General features: G+C 43.5%; 1 protein-coding gene across 1 annotated transcript in view; it reads right to left on the reverse strand.

Moving 5' to 3' along the window:
• Hydin (HYDIN axonemal central pair apparatus protein) overlaps nucleotides 1-21,190 on the reverse strand; it is a 355,607-nt gene that overhangs the window by 82,361 nt on the left and 252,056 nt on the right. The window contains exons 43-47 of the mRNA XM_021632513.2: nucleotides 12,530-12,713; nucleotides 10,615-10,756; nucleotides 7,402-7,567; nucleotides 2,538-3,167; nucleotides 497-715 (exon numbers count right to left, since the gene is read on the reverse strand). Of these exons, the coding sequence (XP_021488188.2) occupies nucleotides 497-715; nucleotides 2,538-3,167; nucleotides 7,402-7,567; nucleotides 10,615-10,756; nucleotides 12,530-12,713 (1,341 nt within the window). The remainder of the gene's footprint in view (nucleotides 1-496; nucleotides 716-2,537; nucleotides 3,168-7,401; nucleotides 7,568-10,614; nucleotides 10,757-12,529; nucleotides 12,714-21,190) is intronic.

Raw genomic sequence — 21,190 nt, forward strand, 5'->3', positions numbered from 1 at the left:
CAAACACACATCCGTGTTTGCGCATGCAAATGGAAGGGGCACTGTTTGGGGAGAAGGAAAGGGACTAGTGGGAGAGGGCAGGAGGGATCATGGGAAATATGGTCAGAGCACATGACACTGCTGGACAGAAGCTCAGGACAGACCCAATCATTGGCATGAAAAAACTCATACCAATAATAATAATAATAATAATAATACTAAAAAAAAACTAGCTTTGACTAACTTTTTTTGTTGGATATGAGTTTTGGAGTAATGTGATATATTTCCTAAGCTGTCCCTTTGGGACTGGGAAAGTCAAAGAGTAGCAGCAATCATTTTCAGTCTCCTCCTAGGTAGACACAGGGAAGACAGTGAGGGAAGTTCATGGAGGCTCCTCAGGCAGGAGGTCCAGAGAAACATGCCTCATGCCAGACTCAGAGTGTTGCCCTATGGGGATGGCCTTCCTCCCTTGTCCTGCAAACCCTGCCAAGTTCAAGACCAGCCACAGAGGCTTTACCTTGGCTATCATGGCATTGAGGAAGATATCTGAGTCTCCATCCAATTCTTTTTTCTCGTCCAACAGAGCGAGTTCATCACTTGGGATCACAAACACAAAGTGCTTCAGGACCTCATTGGCGATGAAAGACTGCCTCTTCAGTGGGTAAGAGATGATGGAGAACAAGGCAGGAGCTGGAATGGGTGGTCCAGAGGACCCCAGGCCTAGCATGTCCAGGATCTAGATGAAAAGCTTTGCATTAATTTCCTGTACAGATTCTGCACCGACTCTACACCCCTGTTAGAATGAACAAGGGTAGACCATACAGCCTTCCCTGCCCTCAGTGTTCTCTAGAGATAATAAGTGAAGAATGGACTTCCGACTCAGCTCGGCCAGTCTTTTCACACTACCCTGGAGGCTTTTTGCTGTGGGCTGTATATGCTCTGCATTTCTCACAGCCTTTGTCACACTTCCTTGTGACCCTTTGTCTGTCTTTGCAAATATGACCAAAGACTCCATTAGGCAGGAACCAGGCTGATACACAGATTGCCTAACCCTCCACAAGGCTGTTTAATTTAAACAGAGCAGCTCTTAAGGTTCAGATCTCTGGAGCAGAGACCTAGCTCATCTGTTCTCATATTTCATGTTCGTTTTTTTTTTTTTCTTTAAATGTTCTTTCTTTCCAAAGACAAACAAAAGCTAGGAGGGGGCCAGGTTATATACAGCAAAGAAAAAAATCTAGAAAACAAAGCTAAGGTTCTGGGCTTTCTTACACCGTGCTCTATAATATGTGAGTCATCTCCAAAGCAAGGGTCTGGGACCTGGGCAGCAAGTTCTTTACCAGGATGCACACTCAGTGTCTAGACTCATTACACTAGTGAAGACCATAGCCTGTTCTGTGGACTAAGTGGCCTGGTAGGTTTACCAGGTCAAGACCTCCATGTAACCTGTGTATTCCTCCCTGTGGATCACAGAGCATCCTGGCATGGAGCTCGAGGTGCTTCCTAGGGTTTAGAATGTCCGCAGAGAATGCCACAAGTCCCTAACACTAGTTATTAAGTTAAAGTCCAGCCAGCCTATGAGTCGGAATGTGGAGGGTACTTAAGATGTTCTCAGCAGAAAGGAAAGCATTTCTCGAGTCCCCATTCCCACTAGCCCTTTACCTAAGCTCCACCTCAAACAAAACTGTGTGTTGAATTGAGGGAGTATTGTATGCTCTTTTAGCCACACTCTGGGTCCACAGTGGTAAGGCTGCGAGGACACTCCCAAAAAGTCACCTTCATAAAGGATGGTGTTCACCCTCCTCCAGCTCTTACCTGCCAATCACCGCTGTAGGGTTCTCATCTGTTCTAAAGATTCTACCTCATCACTGATGAACCAGAGGTCAGCAGACCAAGGCCCACCCACTCTCTGAGAAATTTGGGCTGCTGTTTGCTTTTGTAAGGAAAGGTTATTGGAACATGGCCATGGCCATCGTATCTTGGTGTTTGCCTTCAGCTTCCTAAGGCTGAGGTAAGTGGTTGCTCAAAGACTCTGTGACCTTTAGCCTAGAATTTTACTTTCTAATCATATATACACACACATATATGTGATATAGCATCTATCTATCTATCTATCTATCTATCTATCTATCTATCTATCTACCTATCTCCTTCTCCCCATAAGTCATCAGTTGAGGTTGTACTTGTGTTGGTAGTAGTGAAAAGCTACCTAAAAGATTAATTCCCACCCCAAAGGAAAGCTAGCGGGAAAGACATTTTGGAATAGAGAAGTCTCTTGATTGACTCCAAAGCACATCTCTTATTACCCTGGGTACTAGTGTTGGCAATATTAAAGATCAACTGTACAGATGGCTTTTAATGGGGTCCAGATAGATGGAATAAGCTGGTGGAACTGTCTATAGTTCAAAAATGTCCCTTTAGCCATTGTTGTCCTATATCCAAGGAGGCATCAGAGATTAACCAAAGGGGATGTGGATTTTCAATAGAAAGAAACATGTTTATGGTAATTAGCACAGTCCCTAGGCCTCATCTGTGGTTTTACTGCACAGAAGCAGTTGTACCTGCTCTTCTTTGGGAAGCCTGTCACTCTCCAGGGCCTGCTTCCAGCTTACGCCTTCAAAGTCTGGAGTCTGGATGCTGATAAAGGGCACCCCCAGATCCTTCTTCCCCTCATGCTGCTCCTCTTCCCCCTCTACTTCCAGGTCACTCCGCTCCTCCATGGCCCGCAGCTTCTCCAGGCGCTCCCTCTCAGCCTTCTCCCTTTCCAGGCGCTCCTTCTCGGCCCTCTCCTTCTCCAAGCGCTCCCTCTCCCTGTCCTTGCGGCCCCTGCGCCCACCACCTCCTCCTCCGCCGCCTCCGGAGGGAGCCTGGCGCTGGTCATCAGGCTCATGGGCTAAATCTTCCATGCCGGTGTGGGGCATCTGGATCCCTTGCTTGCGGTCCCAATATGTGAGGATGTTTTGGATGTCCTTCAGACTCTGGTCATAGACTTTAAACCTTTGTGCCATTATTTTGTCAGCATCCTTCAGGTCTCCTTCACTATCATCTTGGTCCTGGGTAACAGGAAATCCAAGCGGTTGGTCGGTGGTTTTCTTTTTCTTGGTGATTTCGTCAAGGGTTGGCTGATCTCTGATGGAAACTTTTCTTTCTATCGAGTCCACCTTCAAGTCTAACTTAGCACCCGTGGGAACCTGGAAGGCCGAACACACACGTTACACACCAAATGGCTTATTAAAAACAAGCAAAATGGCATGCAGGACAGCAGGGGCATGTCTTGTTTCACCAGGCCACCTAGGATTCAGGCGCCCCCTTAGGCACAGCAAGTTTGGGGATCCCTTTGCATGTGTAGCGGTTAGCTTCATGGAAACTTCTGCCCTGTGGTTTTACATTGTAGAGACCGTCCCTGCCTCATGAACTTTGAGATGGGTGTCCAGTCACTTTAACAGGTACTCTGCTCTAGGGCTGCTGATCTGAAGGCCCAGTCAGGAAATGCCAGCCAACTGCAGCTTCCTGCATATGCTTTTAGGTGTCTCGGGAGAGGTCAGAGAAAGGGACGGCTCAAGCCCACCAGTATTACAGCTTAAAGTGGCCCTGCAGATGAACTTAGTCCTCTCTCTGTATAGGGGGAACAGTCATAAGTAATCGAAGGACTGTTAATGACCTACTGTGCATATTCGTGTGATGGCCTTAAAACGGTGCCTCTTGTGGGGCAAGGGTTCTCTCAGCATGAAGTCATTAAAGCTCTGCACTGTATTTCTGGGGGAAAATGGGAGCTTAGTATCTGATCATACTTTGGCTTTAAAAATATGTATTTATTCAATGAATGAACTTGGCATGCAGCAACCAACCCTCACCCCTTTTGCTTACTGTGCTTTCATATATATATTTTGTGGGCTCTGGTTTTTCTCCTTTTGTCTGTTTTTCCTCTTTGCTTGGATGAAATCCTTAGGTGGTTCCATCACTTTGGGGTGGGGGTATATTCCTAGGGGATGGTAAATTCAGTCCAATCTCATGATCACTGCCTGCAGTATAGTGCAGTGTTCCCCTTCCCTGCCTCTGGCATGGAGTCTTGAGTGACTCGGGGCTGCCTTTCCTACTCATCTCACAGTGCTTCTTATTCTATTTCTTCCTCTTGAACAAGGCCCAACAAGGTGGCCATACAAAAACACTTGTCAGAGCTGCCTTATTAGTAAGAATTCCAGGGTCCCACTTCAGCTTCTGTCAGAAGAGGTCTTGGCCTGCCAAGCTACCGTGGAAAGGTTGAAGGACCCTGCTCTGTTTGAGGTTGTAGTCCTCCCAGTCTGGATAGCTATTCATAGCCCAGCATTAAGATGCAGGACCCCTTCTCCCTAGCATGGCCTGCTGCTCTCTGCCTGACTTCATCTGGAGAGTGTCTGTAGACACAGATGCCCCTGACCATATTTGATATATGGCCTTTCACACAGCTTCCTGCTAGCTCTCCCCTCCCTGTGCCTATAGGATAACTAGGTACTGTGTTTCCATTCATATGACAGGAGTGTGCTATTTAATGTAAATCAAGCATCCTTGAAGTGCCTAGTTTTAACTGATTAGGTACACCTATCCTTGGCATTCCCTCAACCAAACCACAAGGTTAGGCTTTGTTCTCTGAGGTTAAAGTTGAGCTAGCTTTCTGAAGTGGTTCCCGGAGTATATGATCTTCGTCGTGCTCACTGGCCTTCCAAGCTCTGCTCCTTGTTTCCTGCCCCTTCTGCCTTTGTGGGCTGGTGGGAAACAGTCCCTCCTCCCCAGGCAGGAGGAGAACCATGTGGAGATATTGGAGCTAATATGGAAGGTGGAACCGGGTTGAGAGGGGGTACTTTCAGCTGGAGACTATAGAAACTCAGCATAGAGAACAGAGGCTGACAAAAGGTTACAGAAGATATGGAAGGCTTTGGGGATGTGGAGAATGAACTTGAGGCAATGGACACAGGAAGAAAAATTATTCTATACATGTGGGTATTAATAAAAACTATTCAGGTAGGAGGCTACATGACAGAGCCCAGAAATTGCAAAGGGTCAATGTGACACGGGACATGATCTCTGGAGCTAGGAATTTGAGAAAAGATCTCATCAAGGAAGCCATTCATTTGGAAGTTGGACAATACACTTTGAAACAATTTATGAGTTAAACAGCTATAAAGAGTGTCAGAAGGCTTGCGAAGGGGACAGTAATGCCAACCCTGCATGCCAACAATGCAAGGTTATGGCTGAAAAAATGCTTGTAAACATGCCCATAGCCCTTCATAAATTAGAAAATAAAAATGAATGACATTAATATCTACCATAAGAAGATATGAAGAGAAATCGAAGAAAAACATAAAGTAAAAAGGAAGAAATTTTGAAAAGGTAGGAAGAAAATCTCATCAGAAAGCAAACACATGGTGGAAAGGAGTCACAAAGGCAACAGTTGTTTATTTGAAAAGGAAACGGAAATAACAAACATTTCTGGAGACAGAGCCTAATGTAAGCAGGCTGGTCTTGAACTTGCAATGGAGCAAAGGCAAACTTGAGCTTCTGATCCTCCTGACTCCACCTTCTGAGTGCTGGGATTACAAGCGTGTGCCTCCATGCCTGCTTTTATGAGGTGCTGGGGACTGAATATGGCAGACAAGCACTCTATAAACCGAACTGCTTCTACGTTCCTAAGATGAAAAACTTCTAACAAAACTAAAAAAATCATGGAGACCAGTATGAATAATCAATAAATAGCACGTAGGATGGTAATGAGGACATGACTGCAGAGTTAGAATCCATTAAAAAGATAGTAAGGAAGAAACACCATGAATTACTTTATGCTAATAACTTCAAAAATGTTAAAACGACCAGCTTTAAAGAAAACTATGCTATCCCTTACAGTGTCCAGGAAGCGGAGAGAAAGGAACAGTGGAAAGGTCTGGGACAAGCTGTACCCTCCAAAGGCACTCCCTCAATGACCCGCTTCCTCTAAGTCCATCTAGCTATGAATTCTTCAGTGGAGTACTCCGTCGATGAAGGAGTGTTTTCATGATTTGTTATTTCACAGGAAAACATCAGCTGGCAACAATGCCTTCACATGTGAAGCTTCGGGGGGAGCGTGACAGATAGGATAAAATTGCCACCGGGAAGAGAAGAGGTTGAGGCTGAAAAAGTGTGTGATGACTAAGGACAGAGTTAGGACCAGAAAGGAAAGAGAGAGGTGGGAGGAGGGAAAAGAAGAGGAAGAGGGGGAGAGAGGAGAAAAGAAAGTGGCAAGGGGGAGGGAGGAGAGAGTGTGCCAGGGGAAGTGGGGCTGGCACACTGAGAGAAGAGGTCAAAAGTTGGTGCAATGTGTAAAAACAACACCACAAAGAGACCAATCAAGTCAAACATTTGGTTGCCTGATGTCGACAGGAGGAGACTGTTGGAGATTTTGGTCAAAGGGTGTGATGGAACCTGAGGTGGGGTAGAAAGGGTTGATGCATGAATGGGAACTGAGCAAGCAGAGCCTGAGAGTAGGGAAACATTTTGGAAATTTTAATTATGAAAGAACAGAGAAACACAGTGCTGACTGGGGAAGCACAAGGTTCTTAAAACTGGGTGGTTCCCGAAAATCTTCTCCATCATCTAGCACTCCCCCCACACGATATCTCCAGAGGATCGATCTAGTCTCAGCTGGCTTTCCTCGAGCTAGCATTTCCAGACCAGGTGACTATAATAATCAAGAAGGGTCTCAAGAAGTTTTCCCAAGGAATACGGTCAAATGTGTCTTGTGCTAAGCTCAGGTGATGTAGACAAAGCTTGCCCTTAAATATCTGGCTAGACATAGGGAAAGCAAACTTAAACTGATCAGGAGATTCTCTCCATACTGATTAGCTTTGAAGTGCCAGAAGAGGGGAAGAAAAGACATCAGTGATCTTAACCAGCATTGGACTGCATGCTACAGATGACCTGCTGGGCAGAATTTATCCAACAGGAGCAATAGTGGCAAGACTGTTTACAAGAGTAGTCACATATTCTCCTGATTGGATCTGAGGTCTGCTCCACAGGACAGAATTCATACCTGGTGCTATAAATATGGTCAAAAACCATGGCCCCGGGGAGAGCCTGGTGATGCCCCTGGAGGCAAGTCTTTAATGCTAACTTATTTAGCACCATCCAGGGTCCTATAGCAGGCAAAGGAAAGAACAAAGACTGTAATATATTATAGAATAGGGTTCTGGCTTCATCTGTACACTACAGGTGGGCACCACTGTCCTGTGTGCTTTCGGATGCCAGCTACATGATCAGGTGAAGTGTAAACTCAGCAACTTCACATAGTCAGTGTGCAAAAGCACTGGACTTTAAAATTTTTTTTTTCTGTCCCAAACATGGTTAGTCATGGGCTGCTTTGCAGGTTACAGTGGTGGCCCCTTTGCCTCTCATTAAGGAGCCTGTAAGGGCTGTTACCTGCTTGTTTGTGGCTATTTGTGCTTTCTTTTGGGACGGCTCCTCCTTCACCGGGCCCTGTTTAGGCTTTTTGATCTTCCGTTTCAGCTCATCCTCCTCCTTTTGCCTTTCCAGCTCCTGCTGCAGCTTCTTCTCATGCATCTCCCTGGCCAACCTTTCCAGCTCCCTGCATCAAGCCAGAGACAGAAAACAGAGTTTAGGGCCCCCTGTTCCACCTGCCTAGTCAGGGCTTCAGGGAGGAGGGACCCTGGACAGAGCTTTCTTGGAAAGAAGGAGAATAGGAAGGAAAAGAGGGAAGGAGGGAAGGAGGGAGGAAGACAGGGAATGAATGAATGAAGAAATAATGGGAAAAGGGGGGGTCACAACTATTTTTGAAAGGCCATTCAGCAAATCTGATGAATTAAATACAATTAGATTTTTGCTAACTTATCTGATTTAACTTATTTCTGTTTTTGACTCTTTTTATGGGAGAGAAAGAGAAAGGCTGGAAATAAGCTTGATCACTGAGAAAGAATGTTCAAAGACTGCTATTGCTATGGTATCAGCTTAGGTGTAGCCCACTCGCTTACACTCACATATCCGATGTTCAGACATGAAGGAATGGGAGGTTCTGAATATCACAGCTGCCTCAGAGCTCTCCTGGTTTTCTTTCCCTTTGTTCTGTGTGTTCAGCCACGCCTGCCCTTGCCGCTTACAGCACAGAGGCATCAAAGCAAGCGCCACGCGTAAAGAAGTGAGGAGATGGCACTTCTGAAAATACCTAAAGCTACAGCTTTTTAAGCTGAAGATCACATCATGGGATGGGATTATGTAACTGAATGCGGGGTTGTGAAAAAAAAAAAAGCCAATAGTAAAAAGTTACTGGATATGCAATAGCCAAAAATTAATTAAAAATAAAATATCAAACCATGTAGACTAGGCTAGCTTGGAACTCACAGGGATCTGCCTGCCTCAACCTCCAGAGTGCTGGGATTAAAGCTGTATGTCATCACCACGCCCAACATAGCTTTGGTTACTGTCACACTATGCATGCAAAGCCAATGAACACTGCTTGACACACTTTGGCTCAGATTCGAAAATGCTGGATGTTGTGAACTGCAGGATTTTTACTGCATGTAGTTTTCTGCTTTTATATAAACAGAATAGCTTAATTGTGGAAAAGAAAGACTTCAAATATTTTCCTGGTCATGTGTTAGCATGGATGTATCAAATTAGTATATCACCGTGTTAGAATGTTTGATTCTAAAAACTGCTGTTTGATTTCTCACTTGAGTTTCATTTAAAAATAAATCCTGAAATAAATTTTGGCTTGAGATTAGGCAGAATTTCCAGATTTAAAAAATTAAAAAAGACTGATATTTTTGTACTGCATCTTTATGTGAAAGAGTTTCCCAACATTTATGATGATAAAATAAAAGTATCAATCAATTCTGAAAAGTGCTGAAGATACTCTCTGTCCTTCAGTATTAAAGATTTAATTCTTTACCTATAAATAAAGGAGCAGCTAGTTGTGGTGGCACACATCATTAACCTGAGTGCTTGGGAGGAACAGGCAAGATTTCTGTGAGCTTTGAGTTTGAGGCCAGCCCGGTCTTCACAGTGAGGCCATGTTTCTAAAGAAAATGTATATTCACCTCATTACTATGCAAATTTACTTCTGTATTTAACAAGTAGTGAAATTATATGTATACCAAAGAATTGTTTTAAAATAGATTTTATTCTGATTTATTCTGATACCAGAAAATGTTTGGGTTGCATATCAATTTACCTATATTCCCTGAGGCCATGTAAACCTTTCTTTTCTTCTATTTTTTGTATTTATAATTTTAATAGATTAATTGATTAATTAAATTTAAATTTTTTCAAGGCAGGGTTTCTTTGTGTAGCTCTGGCCGTTCTGGAACTCATAGACCAGGCTGGCCTTGAACTCAGAGATCCACCTGCCTCTGCCTCCTGAGTGCTGGGATTGATGTCATGCACCACTATGCCTGGCCATGTAAACGTTTCTTGGTCAAGAAGGACCCAAGAACACAAAGCTTAGGAAACCCTGATTAACCCAGCTCTTTTCATCTCTACGGATCTGTAGTTGCTCCTGGCTGTGACTCACTGCTCACTGAGGCTGTGTCTACATCCTTCATGATGTGGTGTGTGTGTGTGTGTGTGTGTCACAAACAGCTCGATGATGAGCTTTGGGGATCAAATGTGCACTCTGAAGTAAATGCATGAAGGCGGCGGGCACTGCAGCCTTGATGATAAGGGAGTGTCTCCTGGGGTGCCGAAGCCAAGCTTGTTATGCCTCCTGAACAAACATTTCTCCTGTGCAGGGGAAAAGATGAAGGTAAGCTGTGGGGGAGACAGGAGACAGACAACCCCTTTCAGAGCCCGAGAGAGGAGCCTGGAGGCGAGGGAGGGGAGAAAGTGGGCTTATATCCTAGCTGAATACCATGGCTCTGAACCCTCAATGTTGGAAACCCCAAGGGTACACAGGTAATGGCACTGCCTCGGTCTATGGTGGCTGAAGGTGGGAAGGTTGTTTGTGAGGTAGACAGCCTGAGCTTGCAGGCCTGGCTTTCCGGAGTGCTAGGTGATGCGGAGGGATCCGGTTCCTGTGCAGTCCCTGGTGAGGGTACCAAGTAGCTGTACTTGTTGACTGTGAGCTTGGGTCTCCGCGGAACTGCTTAGGCTGGGGAACATACAGAGGCAGCCAGATGTGGGCTTAAGACGTGGGAGACTAGTTAGGCCACTAAACCTGTTGTCAACAGAGTGGCTCCTAGGTCACAAGCTGCAGACTCCTACCCATGGAGGCCAACGAGTCCCACCCAGGATTCATTTGCTAGGGCAGCCAGTGGGACCTGAATATGATATGCCTCTTGATGAATAGACATTTCTCCTATGCAGGTGAAAAGATGAAGGTACGCTGGGAGAACACAGGGATAGGAAGTCCTTCCTGAGAACTAACCACAGAATCATAGAAGTTTCCTGCAGCATCATAGAAGTCTCAACTGCCCTAGCAGGAAGGGAGCAGAGGTTGATAGGAGATACTCCGAAAGTTCACAGCAGCCAGGTCCCTGGAGTAGCCAAATGGGTTTTCCCACCCTCCATGTCTTCTGTGGTGGCTACTGTTTTTCTGGAAGATGACTCAGAGCTGACACTGGTCTCCTCATGAGCCCCTCCTCAGGGAACAGTGTTGCTCTGGCCAGCCATTGGTCCCACCTCTTCTTTCTCTCCCGGAGTGCCAGCCGAACCTCACGGTCAAATGCGAGTTTCTCTTCTGGTGTTAGGGCATCATATTCTTCCTCATCTAATGATCGGAGACGCTCCTTCTCCTTCATCATAGCCTCCCTGCGTTTGAGCTCTGCAGGGTGAACAGAGAAAAGGGCATGGCAAGGCCTTACCAGTTTTGCCCACATGGAGACAGCAGGAAGTGATAGGAGGGCAGATGAAGACCCCAGTCCCTGCTGGTCTTCCTTTATCTCTATGGTGCCAAGTTTGGGTTCCACCTGTGGTTGGCTGAGTGGTAGTTCCCAGGCTCAAGCCTTAATCCTTAAACTGTAGAATGCAGGGCTTTCCATGGCAGAAAGCCTTTTGCAGACGTGATTGCATTAGGGCCTTGGGTTATCTGGGAGACAAAGTCCTGTCAAGAGGTTCCTTGTAAGAAGGATGCAGGAGAGTCAGAGGAGAGGGTTCACAGCAGAAGTAGAGAGGCGTGACAAAAGAAGCAGAGGTTCTAGGATAAAAGCTGCAAGAAGGGACATGTGTCAAGAAATTCAGGTAGCTTCCAAAAGCTTTGAAAGGCAAGGAGAGGGCTTCTTTCCACCACAGAACTGTAACACAACAAGTCCATGTTGTTTCAAGTCATCAAGTTTATAATTTCTGTGGCATTAATGTTTGTGTCTCCCTAAATTCACAGGTAGAAAGTTAATCCTTACTATGATAGTGTTAAGATTCAGGGTCTGAGGAGATGAACAGGTCATAAGGATGGGGCCCTCTTGAATGGGATTAGTGTCCTGTCAAGTGAGTCCTGAGGGAGTATGCCCTTCCCACCAGGCCAAGATTTAGCAAGAAGACCACAAGCTGGTCTTCACAAGACACTGATTCTGTGTCAGAGAAACAGACCCAGCCCAGAGACCATCAAGAAAAAAAAAAAAACAAAAAAAAAAAAACGGAGCCATTTCTTTCAAACCGATCATCGTAGAAAAGTGTTCTAGATAACTAAGAAGTAGGAGGTTGAAATACTTCAAAGGTCCTTGTTCTTGGTGAGAATATTAGGAAGCAGACTTTGAGTCCTCTTCATGAATGTAGTCTGCTTTAAATATTCCCCTACTTTAAATTGTGATCTGTGTAGGCAGTGCCAGGAGAGGAAAGCCCAATTGAAGGACAATAGGGTAGCCAGAACTGAGGCTTCTTAGAGGCAGGGCTCCGCCTCCTGGGGACGGTGTTGGCAGCAGTCCCAAATTCCTCCTCCACATGCCATGCTTAACTGGTCTGCTTCTGACTAAATTATTAACAATTGGAGTAAAATTATTTTTATGTTGTTGTATCTTTTTTTTTTCTTTTAAAAATTACACTAATTTATTTATGGTGTGTGTGTGTGTGTGTGTGTGTGTGTGTGTGTTCTGCTCTTTGGATAGTATATTCAGAACTTGTACATACAAGAACTTGTAGCCTCGCTGTGCAGACCAGGCTGGCCTTGAGAGTACACACCTTCTGCCCACACCTACTGAGTGACATCACGTTTGGCTATCATGTGAGCTTGAGAAGACTTTTGCTATCTTGGGGGATTAATTCTCTTTATCTGGAAAATGGGGACAATAATCTTCTTGGGTGAGGATGAAATGACCTAAAGTGTGAAAAATAGTCCCATTAGTTTAGAGGAATGACATAAAAAAGCCTCCCAGGCCAGGATGTCGCCACAGTGTGTTCTGCTTAGCTTGGCTATAATTAGAAATAAGTGCCCCAGTCACTCCCCAGGGCAGAGGTAAGGTGCCAACAAGACACCAGTGTAACTATGTAACAAGTGTGACGTTTAAACCCATTGGATTATTATACCAGGGAAACAGGTTGACAATCACAAGACCCCGGTGGCAAGGGAAAGCCCAACTGGGTTTTCAAAGGGCAGCGGCCTTGCCTTCTTGCTCCTTTTTGATTTTCTCCTGGGCTTTCATGGCCATATAATCCTGAGCCATGTTGAGGACATATATGTGTTCCCGGCTGCCGATGGCCTTCAGCAGGCAGAGGAGGGTAGAGGTCAAATTCCGTGAAAAGAGTGTTTCCAGGCTATCAAACACCACACCTCTGAAGCAGTCGCTCATCTGTGGAGAGAGCAAGAAGGTTATTTCAGCATGGATCAGCTATTCTGTACAGAGAGAAGGCTTGTTTGTTTGTCAGATTCTTCATACCCACTGTGCTCCAAAATAAATGCCATGAAACCAAAGTCCAGGCACCGACAGGAAATGAAGGAGGTCCCTCCAAATGGAAATGAAGACTAAATGCTTTAGTTAGCTGTGGAAGAGTGTAATGGCAAGTGATTGAAGAGCAGTGTATAGAATAAAGGAACCAAAAAATATGTCAAAAGGTCTAGAAAGATCCATGAGGTATATGACAATAAGCTGCAAAGGTGAGCAAAGGGAAGGTTTCCCATGGGTAGAGAAAACAGGAAGCAAGAGCAGTAATAGCATGTGGGCCACCTGCATTTTTCTTTTTGCGTGTGCACACGTATGTACATGTATGTCAGTTTGTGTATAGGTGCACATGCACATGCATGAACATGCAAGTGAAAGCCAGAAGTGTTATTCCTTGAAAGCTGTCTACCTTTCTCTCCCTCTCCCATTCTCTCTCTCTTTCTTTCTCTCTCTCTCACCAAAAGGTGAGCTATGCCCAGTTCCCTCATTTCCATTGTCTATCCCATGGCTCTGCCTGCATTCTCATAGGCCTGCCTGAACCAGGGACAACCAGTACTGCCAACAACCAAGTAGAACTTCACCCCAGATCCCCTGCTCGTGAGGTCCCCTTACACACACCCAGCAGCACAAACTGCACCCTGTCCCCTGCATTTGATTTCTAGCCCATAATCTTGCTTACATTCCTGGAGGCCTGTTGGCATCAGGGATTACCAGGGAAACCCCCTTTTCCCCTGCCTGCCAAATACCCCTAAAGCATACCCATCAGTGTTAAATTGCACTGGCTCCCTTGTCCTCCATTTCCTGGCCCACAGCTCTGCCTGCATCCCTGGTGGCCCCCTGGCACCAGGGACAACATAAACAATGCAATCAACAAAAGCCAGGGCAATATGGTACCTGCAGCAAGACCTGGATATCTGAACACAGCCAAAGCACAAGAAAATAACTTTAAATCCAATCTTAAAAAGATGGTAAAGGCCTTTAAAGAGGAAATGAATAAATCCCTTAAAGAAATACAGTCAAACAGGTGAATGAAATGAATAAAACAGTTTAAGATCTGAAAATGGAAATAGAAGCAAAAACAAAAACAAAACAACCCCCCCCCAAAAAAAAACAAAACCAAAACCAAAAAACACTACGAACTGAAGGAATCCTGGAGATGGAAAACCTAGAGAAGATGTAAGCAACAATAACAGAATACAAGAGATGGAAGAGAGAATCTCAGGCATAGAAGACATGATAGAAGAAATCAATACAATGGTCAAAAATATGGTAAATCTAAAATGTTCCTGACACAAAACATCCAGGAAATCTGGGACACTATGAAAAGACCAAACCTAAAAATAATAGGAATAGAAGAAGGAGAAGATTTCCAGCACCAAGGCCCAGCAAATATTTTCCACAAAAATCATAGAAGAAAATTTCCCCAGCCCAAGGAAAGAGATCCCTGTAAGCATACAAGAAGCTTACAGAACAGCAAATAGATTAGACCAGAAAAGAAAATCCTCCCACCACATAATAATCAAAACACCAAATCTACAGAACAAAGAAAGAATATTAAAAGCTGCAAGGGAAAAGGCCAAATAACATATGAAGGCAGACCTATCAGAATTGTATCCAACTTTTCAATAGAGACTCTAAAAGCCAGAAGGGCTTGGGCAGATGCCTTACAGTCTCCAAGAGATCACAGATGCCAGCCCAGATTACTATACCCAGGAAAACTTTCAATCAGCATAGACGGAGAAAACAAGATATTACAAGACGAAACCAAATTTAAACAACTATCCATAAATCCAGTTCTACAGAAGGAAAACACCCCAAGGAGGTTAACTACACCCAGGAAAACACAGGAAATAAATAACCCTATACCAGCAAAACCAAAAGAAGGAAAACACACGTGCGGGGGCACCCACGCACACACACATACACACTAACCACCAACACCAAAATAACAGGAATCAACAACCATTGGTCATTAATATCTCTCAACATCAATGTATTCCATCCCCCAATAAAAAGACACAGGCTAACAGAATAGTTGTGAAAACAGGACCCATCATTCTGCTGCATAAAAGAGACACACTTCAGAGACAAAGTAATGTCTATCTAGACATTACCTCAGAGTAAAGAGCTGGAAAAAGATTTTCCAAGCAAACAGACCAAAGAAGCAGGCTAAAGTAGCCATCCTAATATCTAATAAAACAGACATTCAACAAAAATTAATCAAAAGAGATGGGGAAGAATACTTCATACTCATCAAAGGTAAAACCAACCAGGAAGACATCTTAGTTCTGAAATCTATGCCCCAAATGCAAGGGCACCCATGTTTCTAAAAGAAACATTAGTAAAGCTTAAACCACACATCAAACCCCACTCATCAATAGTAGGAGATTTCAACACCTGATTCTCACCAATGGACAGGTCATCAAGACAGAAACTAAACAGAGAAATAATGAAACTAACCAATGTTATGAATCAAATGGACCTAACATATATCTATAGAACATTTGACCCAAAAGAATATACCTTTTCAACACCTCATAGAACTTTCTTCAAAATTGTCCATATGCCTAAACACAAAAAGAGTCTCAAAAGATTAAAAAAAAAAAATGAATTAACCTCTTGCATCTTATCAGACCACCATGGATTAAAGCTGGACTTCCACAACAACAGAAACAACAGAAAGCCTACAAACTCATGAAAACTGAACAACTCTTTACTCAATAACCACTAGGTCAGGGAAGAAATAAATAAAAACTTTCTAGAATTCAATGAAAATTAAGGCACAACATAATCAAACTTATGGGACATAATGAAATCAGTATTAAGAGGAGAGTTCATAGCCCAAGTGTCTTTATAAAAAAATTGGAGAGAGCTCATACAAGAAAATTAACAGCACCTCTGAAAGCTGTGGAACAAAAAGAAGCAAGCACACCCAAAGGGACTAGATGGCAGGACATAATCAAACTCAGGCATGAGAGCATTAACTTAGAAACAAAGAGAACAATACAAAGAAACAGTGAAGCCAAGAAATGGCTCGCTAAGAAATCAACAAGATAGACTAACTCTTAGCCAAACTGACCAAAAGGTAGAGAGATAATATCCAAATTAACAAAATCAGAATTAAAAAGGGGACATAACAACAGATACTGATGAAATCCAAAGAATCATTAGGTCTTACATCAAAACTTTGTACTCCACAAAATTAGAAAATCTAAATGAAATTGACTATTTTCTTGATAAATACCACTTACCAATGTTAAATAAAGAGCAGGCAAACAATTTAAATAGACCTATAATCGCTAAGGAAATAGGAGTAGTCAATAAAAGCCTGACTCCCAAAGCCCAGGGACAGATGGTTTTAGTGCAGAATTCTACCGGACTTTCAAAGGGGAGCTAATACTATTTTTCTTCAAACTATTCTACAAAATAGAAACAGAAGGAACATTGCCAAACTATGAAGCTACAGTCACTTTGCTACCTAAACCACACAAAGACCCAGCAAGAGAATTTCAGACCAATTTCCCTTATGATCATTGATGCAAAAATCCTCAATAAAATACTTGCAAACCAAATCCAAGAACACATCAAAACAATCATCCATCATGATCAAGTAGGCTTAATTCCAGGGATGCAGGGATGGTTCAGCATATGAAAATCTGTCAATGTAATCCACCATGTAAACAAAACAAAAGAAAAAAAACCACATGATCATCTCATTAGATTATGAAAATGCATTTGACAAAATCTAACACGCCTTCAAGCTAAAAGTCTTAGAGAGATCAGGGATACAAGGGACATACCTAAACATAATAAAGGCAATATACAATAAGATGACACCCAACATCAAAATAATGGAGAGAAATTCAAAGCAATTCCACTAAAATCAGGGACAAGCCAAGGCTTTCTACTCTCTCATATCTATTCAATATAGTATGTGAAATTCTAGCTAGATAAATAAGACAACTAAAGGACATCAAGGGGATTTAAACTGAAAAGAAAGAAATCAAAGTTATCACTATTTGCAGATGATATGATAGTATACATAAGTGATTTTCAAAAAAACCCTTTAAAAGAGAACTCCTATAGCTGATAAACACCTTCAGCAAGGTTTCTGGATATAAAATTAACTGCAAAATATCAGTAGCCCTCTTTATATAAATGACAAATGTGCTGAGAAAGAAATCAGGGAAACAACGCTCTTCACAGTAGCCACAAGTAATAGAAAATATGTTGGTGTAACTCTAACCAAGCAAGTGAAAGACCTGTATGACAAGAACTTCAAGAACTTTCTTTCTTTGAAGAAAGAAAATGAAGAAAATATCAGAAGATGGAAAGCTGTCCCATGCTCATGAATCAGTAGGACTAACATAGTAAAAATTTGTCATCTTATCAAACGCAATCTATAGATTGCAATTCCCATAAAAATTCTAACACAATTCTTTATAGACCTTAAAAGAGAAACACTCAACTTCATATGGAAAAACAAAAAACCCAGGATAGCTAAAACAATCCTCTACAACAAAAGAACTTCTGGAGGTATCACCATCCCTGATTTCAAGCTGTACCACAGAGCAACAGTAATAAAAACTACATGGTATTGGCACAAAACAGACAAGTCAATCAATGGAATCAAATTAAAGACCCAGAAATAAATTCATACACCTATGAACAATAGATTTTTGACAAAGAAGCCAAAACCATACACTGGAAAAAAATAGTATCTTCACCAAATGGTGCTGATCTAACAGGATGTCTACATGTAGGAAAATGCAAATTGATACATATTTACCAGCTTGCACAAAAAAATTAAGTCCAAGTGGATAAAAAAATCTCAACATAAAACTGGATACATTAAATCTGATAAAGAGAAAGTATGGGATAACCTTGAATGCATTGACACAGGAGACAGCTTCCCAAACAGAACACCAACAGTTCAGGCACTAGATCAACAATAAATAAACAGGACCTCATGAAACTGAAAAGCTTTTACAAGGCAAAGAACACTGTCAATAGGACAAAACAACAGCCTATGGAATGTGAAAAGATCTTCACCAACCCCACATTCTACAGAAGGATGATATCCAAAATATATAAAGAACTCAAGAAATTAGATATCAACAAACCAAATAACACAATTAAGAATGGGGTACAGAGCTAAACAGAGAATTATTAGAACAGCTGAGAAGCACTTAAAGAAATGTTTAGTGTCCTCAGTCATTAGGGAAATGCAAATCAAAATGACTCTGAGATTCCATCTTACACCTGTCAGAATGGCTAAGATCAAACACTCAAGTAACAGTTCATACTGGCGAGGATGTAGGGCAAGGGGAAACACTCCTTCATTGCTGGTGGGAGTGCAAACTTGTACAACCTCTTTGGTGGTTTCTCAGAAAATTGGGAATAGTTCTACCTCAAGATCCAGCTATACCACTCCTAGGCATATATCCAAAAGATGTTCTACCATACCACAAGGACACTTGTTCAACTATGTTCATAAGCAGCTTTATTTGTAATAGCCAGAAACTGGAACAACCCAGATGTCCTTCAAACAAAGAATAGATAAAGAAAATATCATATATTTACAAAATGGACTACTACTCAGCAATTAAAAACAAGGACACCATGAAATTTGTAGGCAAGCTGATGGAACTATAAAATATCATCCTGAGTAAGGTAACTGACCCAGAAAGACATGCATTGTATGTTCTTACTTACAAGTGGATACTAGCCGTAAAGTACAGGATAACCATGTTACAATCTACAGACCCAAAGAAGCTGAGTAATAAGGAGGACCTAAGGGAGGATGCTTAAATCTTATTGGGGGTGGAGGGAACTGAGTAGGAGAAGGGGCAGGGAGGGGAACAGGAGGGATCAAGTGTAGGGATGTCAGGAGAAAGAACTGGGATTGGTAGGGGGCCATCTCTAGGATGAACTAGAAACCAAGGACAAGGAGAGCTCTCAGGAACCTATGAGGGTGACCCTAGCTAAGACTCCTGGAAATAGGCTATATGGCACCTGAAAGGGTCACTTCCTGTAACCAGGAAAGACTTCCAGATGGAGGGAGGGGGCACCAACCCAGCCAGAAAACCTTTGACTCACAATTTGTCCTCCCTACAAGATGCACAGTGATAAAGAAGGAGCAGAGATTGAGGAAATGGCCAACCAGTGACTGGTCCAACTTGAGATCCACGTCATTACAGGGAGTCCTCCCCTGCACTATTAATGATACTCTCCTGTACTTGCAGACAGGAGCCTAGAATAATGGTCCTCTGAGAGGCTTCACCCAGCAGCTAATAGAAAAAGATACAGAGACCCACAGCCAAACATTGGGTGGAGCTCAGAGAATGTTGTGGAAGATGGGGAGGAAGGATTGAAGGAGCCAGAGGGGTCAAGGAAGAATACCAAAAGAATACTACAGAATCAACTAACCTGGCCCCATAGGGGATCACAGGGACTGAACTGCCAACCAAAAAGCATGCGGGGGATGGACCTAGGCCTCCCATACATACGTAACAAATGCCTGGTCTTCATGTGGGTCCCCTACCAACTGGCGCAGGGGCTGTCTCTGACTCTGTTGTCTGCCTTTGGGTCCCTTTCCCCTAACTGGCTTGCCTTCAACAAAAGATGCACCTAGTCTTACTGTAACTTGATATGCCAAGGCACATTGATGTCCATGGGAGCCCTCTCCTTTTCTGAGTAGAAAGAGAGGGGGCATGGGTGGAGGTGAGTTGAGAGGGAGGGACTGGGAGGAGAGGAGAGAGAGGAAGCTGCCAACAGGACATAAATAAATAATTTAAAAATTATGTACTGATATTAAAATAAAACCAATCAAACAAACAGAAAAACAAACAAACAAGGTCTCTCATTAAGACTTGAAGTTCACTGATCCTGCTAGGCTGACTGTCCAGTGAATCTCAGGGATACTTTGGTCTCTGCCCCTCTAGATCTGGGATTACAAGTATGTATCACCAAGCCCAGATTTTTATGAGGTCCCAACTCAAGCAAACATTTTAGCACTAAGTTGTCTCCCAGGCCTGTATTTTCTTAGTGGTCCCACTGCCTGGGACTGGACCTGCTCTGGGTATGTAACTGGAGTGGAAGGAAGGATTCTGGTGATACAGCCACTGAAGAACAGCATCTCCCTACAGTATGGTTTTACTCAGAGGAGCCCAGCGGAGCCACCAGTGGCTGGGAACTAACATAAGGAATGGAATCGAATCCCCGGCACATACAGAAGTATCAGGAAGGTGTGGCTGCTGCTTGTAATCCCAGCACTTGGAAGGCCAAGATGGGGGTTCCTGCAATAGACTGGCTAATGAGATTAGTCAGAATTGGTAGTTTCTGGCTGCAGCGAGAGATCCTAACTCCATGAATAAAAAAAAAAAACAAAAAAACAAAGAGCAATCAAAGAAGATAATGGACATCAACTTTAGGCTTCCATGTATATGTGCACTGCCCCCGCTACTCGCCCTGTCAACCCATGTACAAACACACATACTAACAAGCACACACACACACACACACACACACACACACACACACACACACCCATGACAAAAAGTGTACTTCATAGTGTCCTCGTGTGAGAAACTAAAGAAAACCTAGGGAGCTCCTTGCTCTAGCTGGTCACGACTACAGAGAAGTTTTGCACATTTTTTCATGTGCCCATGCGGTGCTGGAGATCAAACTTGAGCAAGTCAGGCAGGCACTCTTCCACTGAGCTGCAGTGCCAGTACCCCAAGTTATTTTAAAAAGTTATTTATTTTTATTAATTACAGTTTTTTCACTTTGTATCCCACCTGTCGCCCCCTCTCTCATCCCCTCCCAATCCTGCCCTCCCTCCCTCTTCTTCTCCCATGTCCCTCCCCAGTCCACTGATAGGGGAGGTCCTCCTCCCCTTCCCTCTGAACCTAGTCTATCAGGTCTTCTCAGGACTGGCTGCATTGTCTTCTTTTGTGGCCTGGTAAGGCTGCTCCCCACTCAGAGGGAGTTGATCAAAGAGTCAGCCACTGAGTTCATGTCAGAGACAGCACCTATTCCCCTTATAAGGACACCCACTTGGACACTGAACTGCCATGGGCTGCATCTATGCAGGGTTCTAAGTTATCTCCATGCATGGTCCTTGGTTGGAGTATCAGTCTCACAAAAGACCCCTGTGCCCAGAATTTTTGGGTCTGTTACTCTCCTTGTGGAGCTCCTGCCCCCTCCAGGTCTTTCCTGTTCCCCTTCTTTCATAAGATTCCCTGCACTCTGCTCAAAGTTTGGCCATGAGTCTCAGCATCTGCTTTAATACTCTGCTGGGTAGAGCCTTTCAGAGGCCCTCTGTGATAGGCTCCTGACCTGTTCCCTGTCTTTTCCTCTTCCAATATCCACCCTGTTTGTGTTTC

The sequence above is a fragment of the Meriones unguiculatus genome, chromosome 10 (genome assembly GCF_030254825.1).
Source record: "Meriones unguiculatus strain TT.TT164.6M chromosome 10, Bangor_MerUng_6.1, whole genome shotgun sequence".
Taxonomy (NCBI): domain Eukaryota; kingdom Metazoa; phylum Chordata; class Mammalia; order Rodentia; family Muridae; genus Meriones; species Meriones unguiculatus.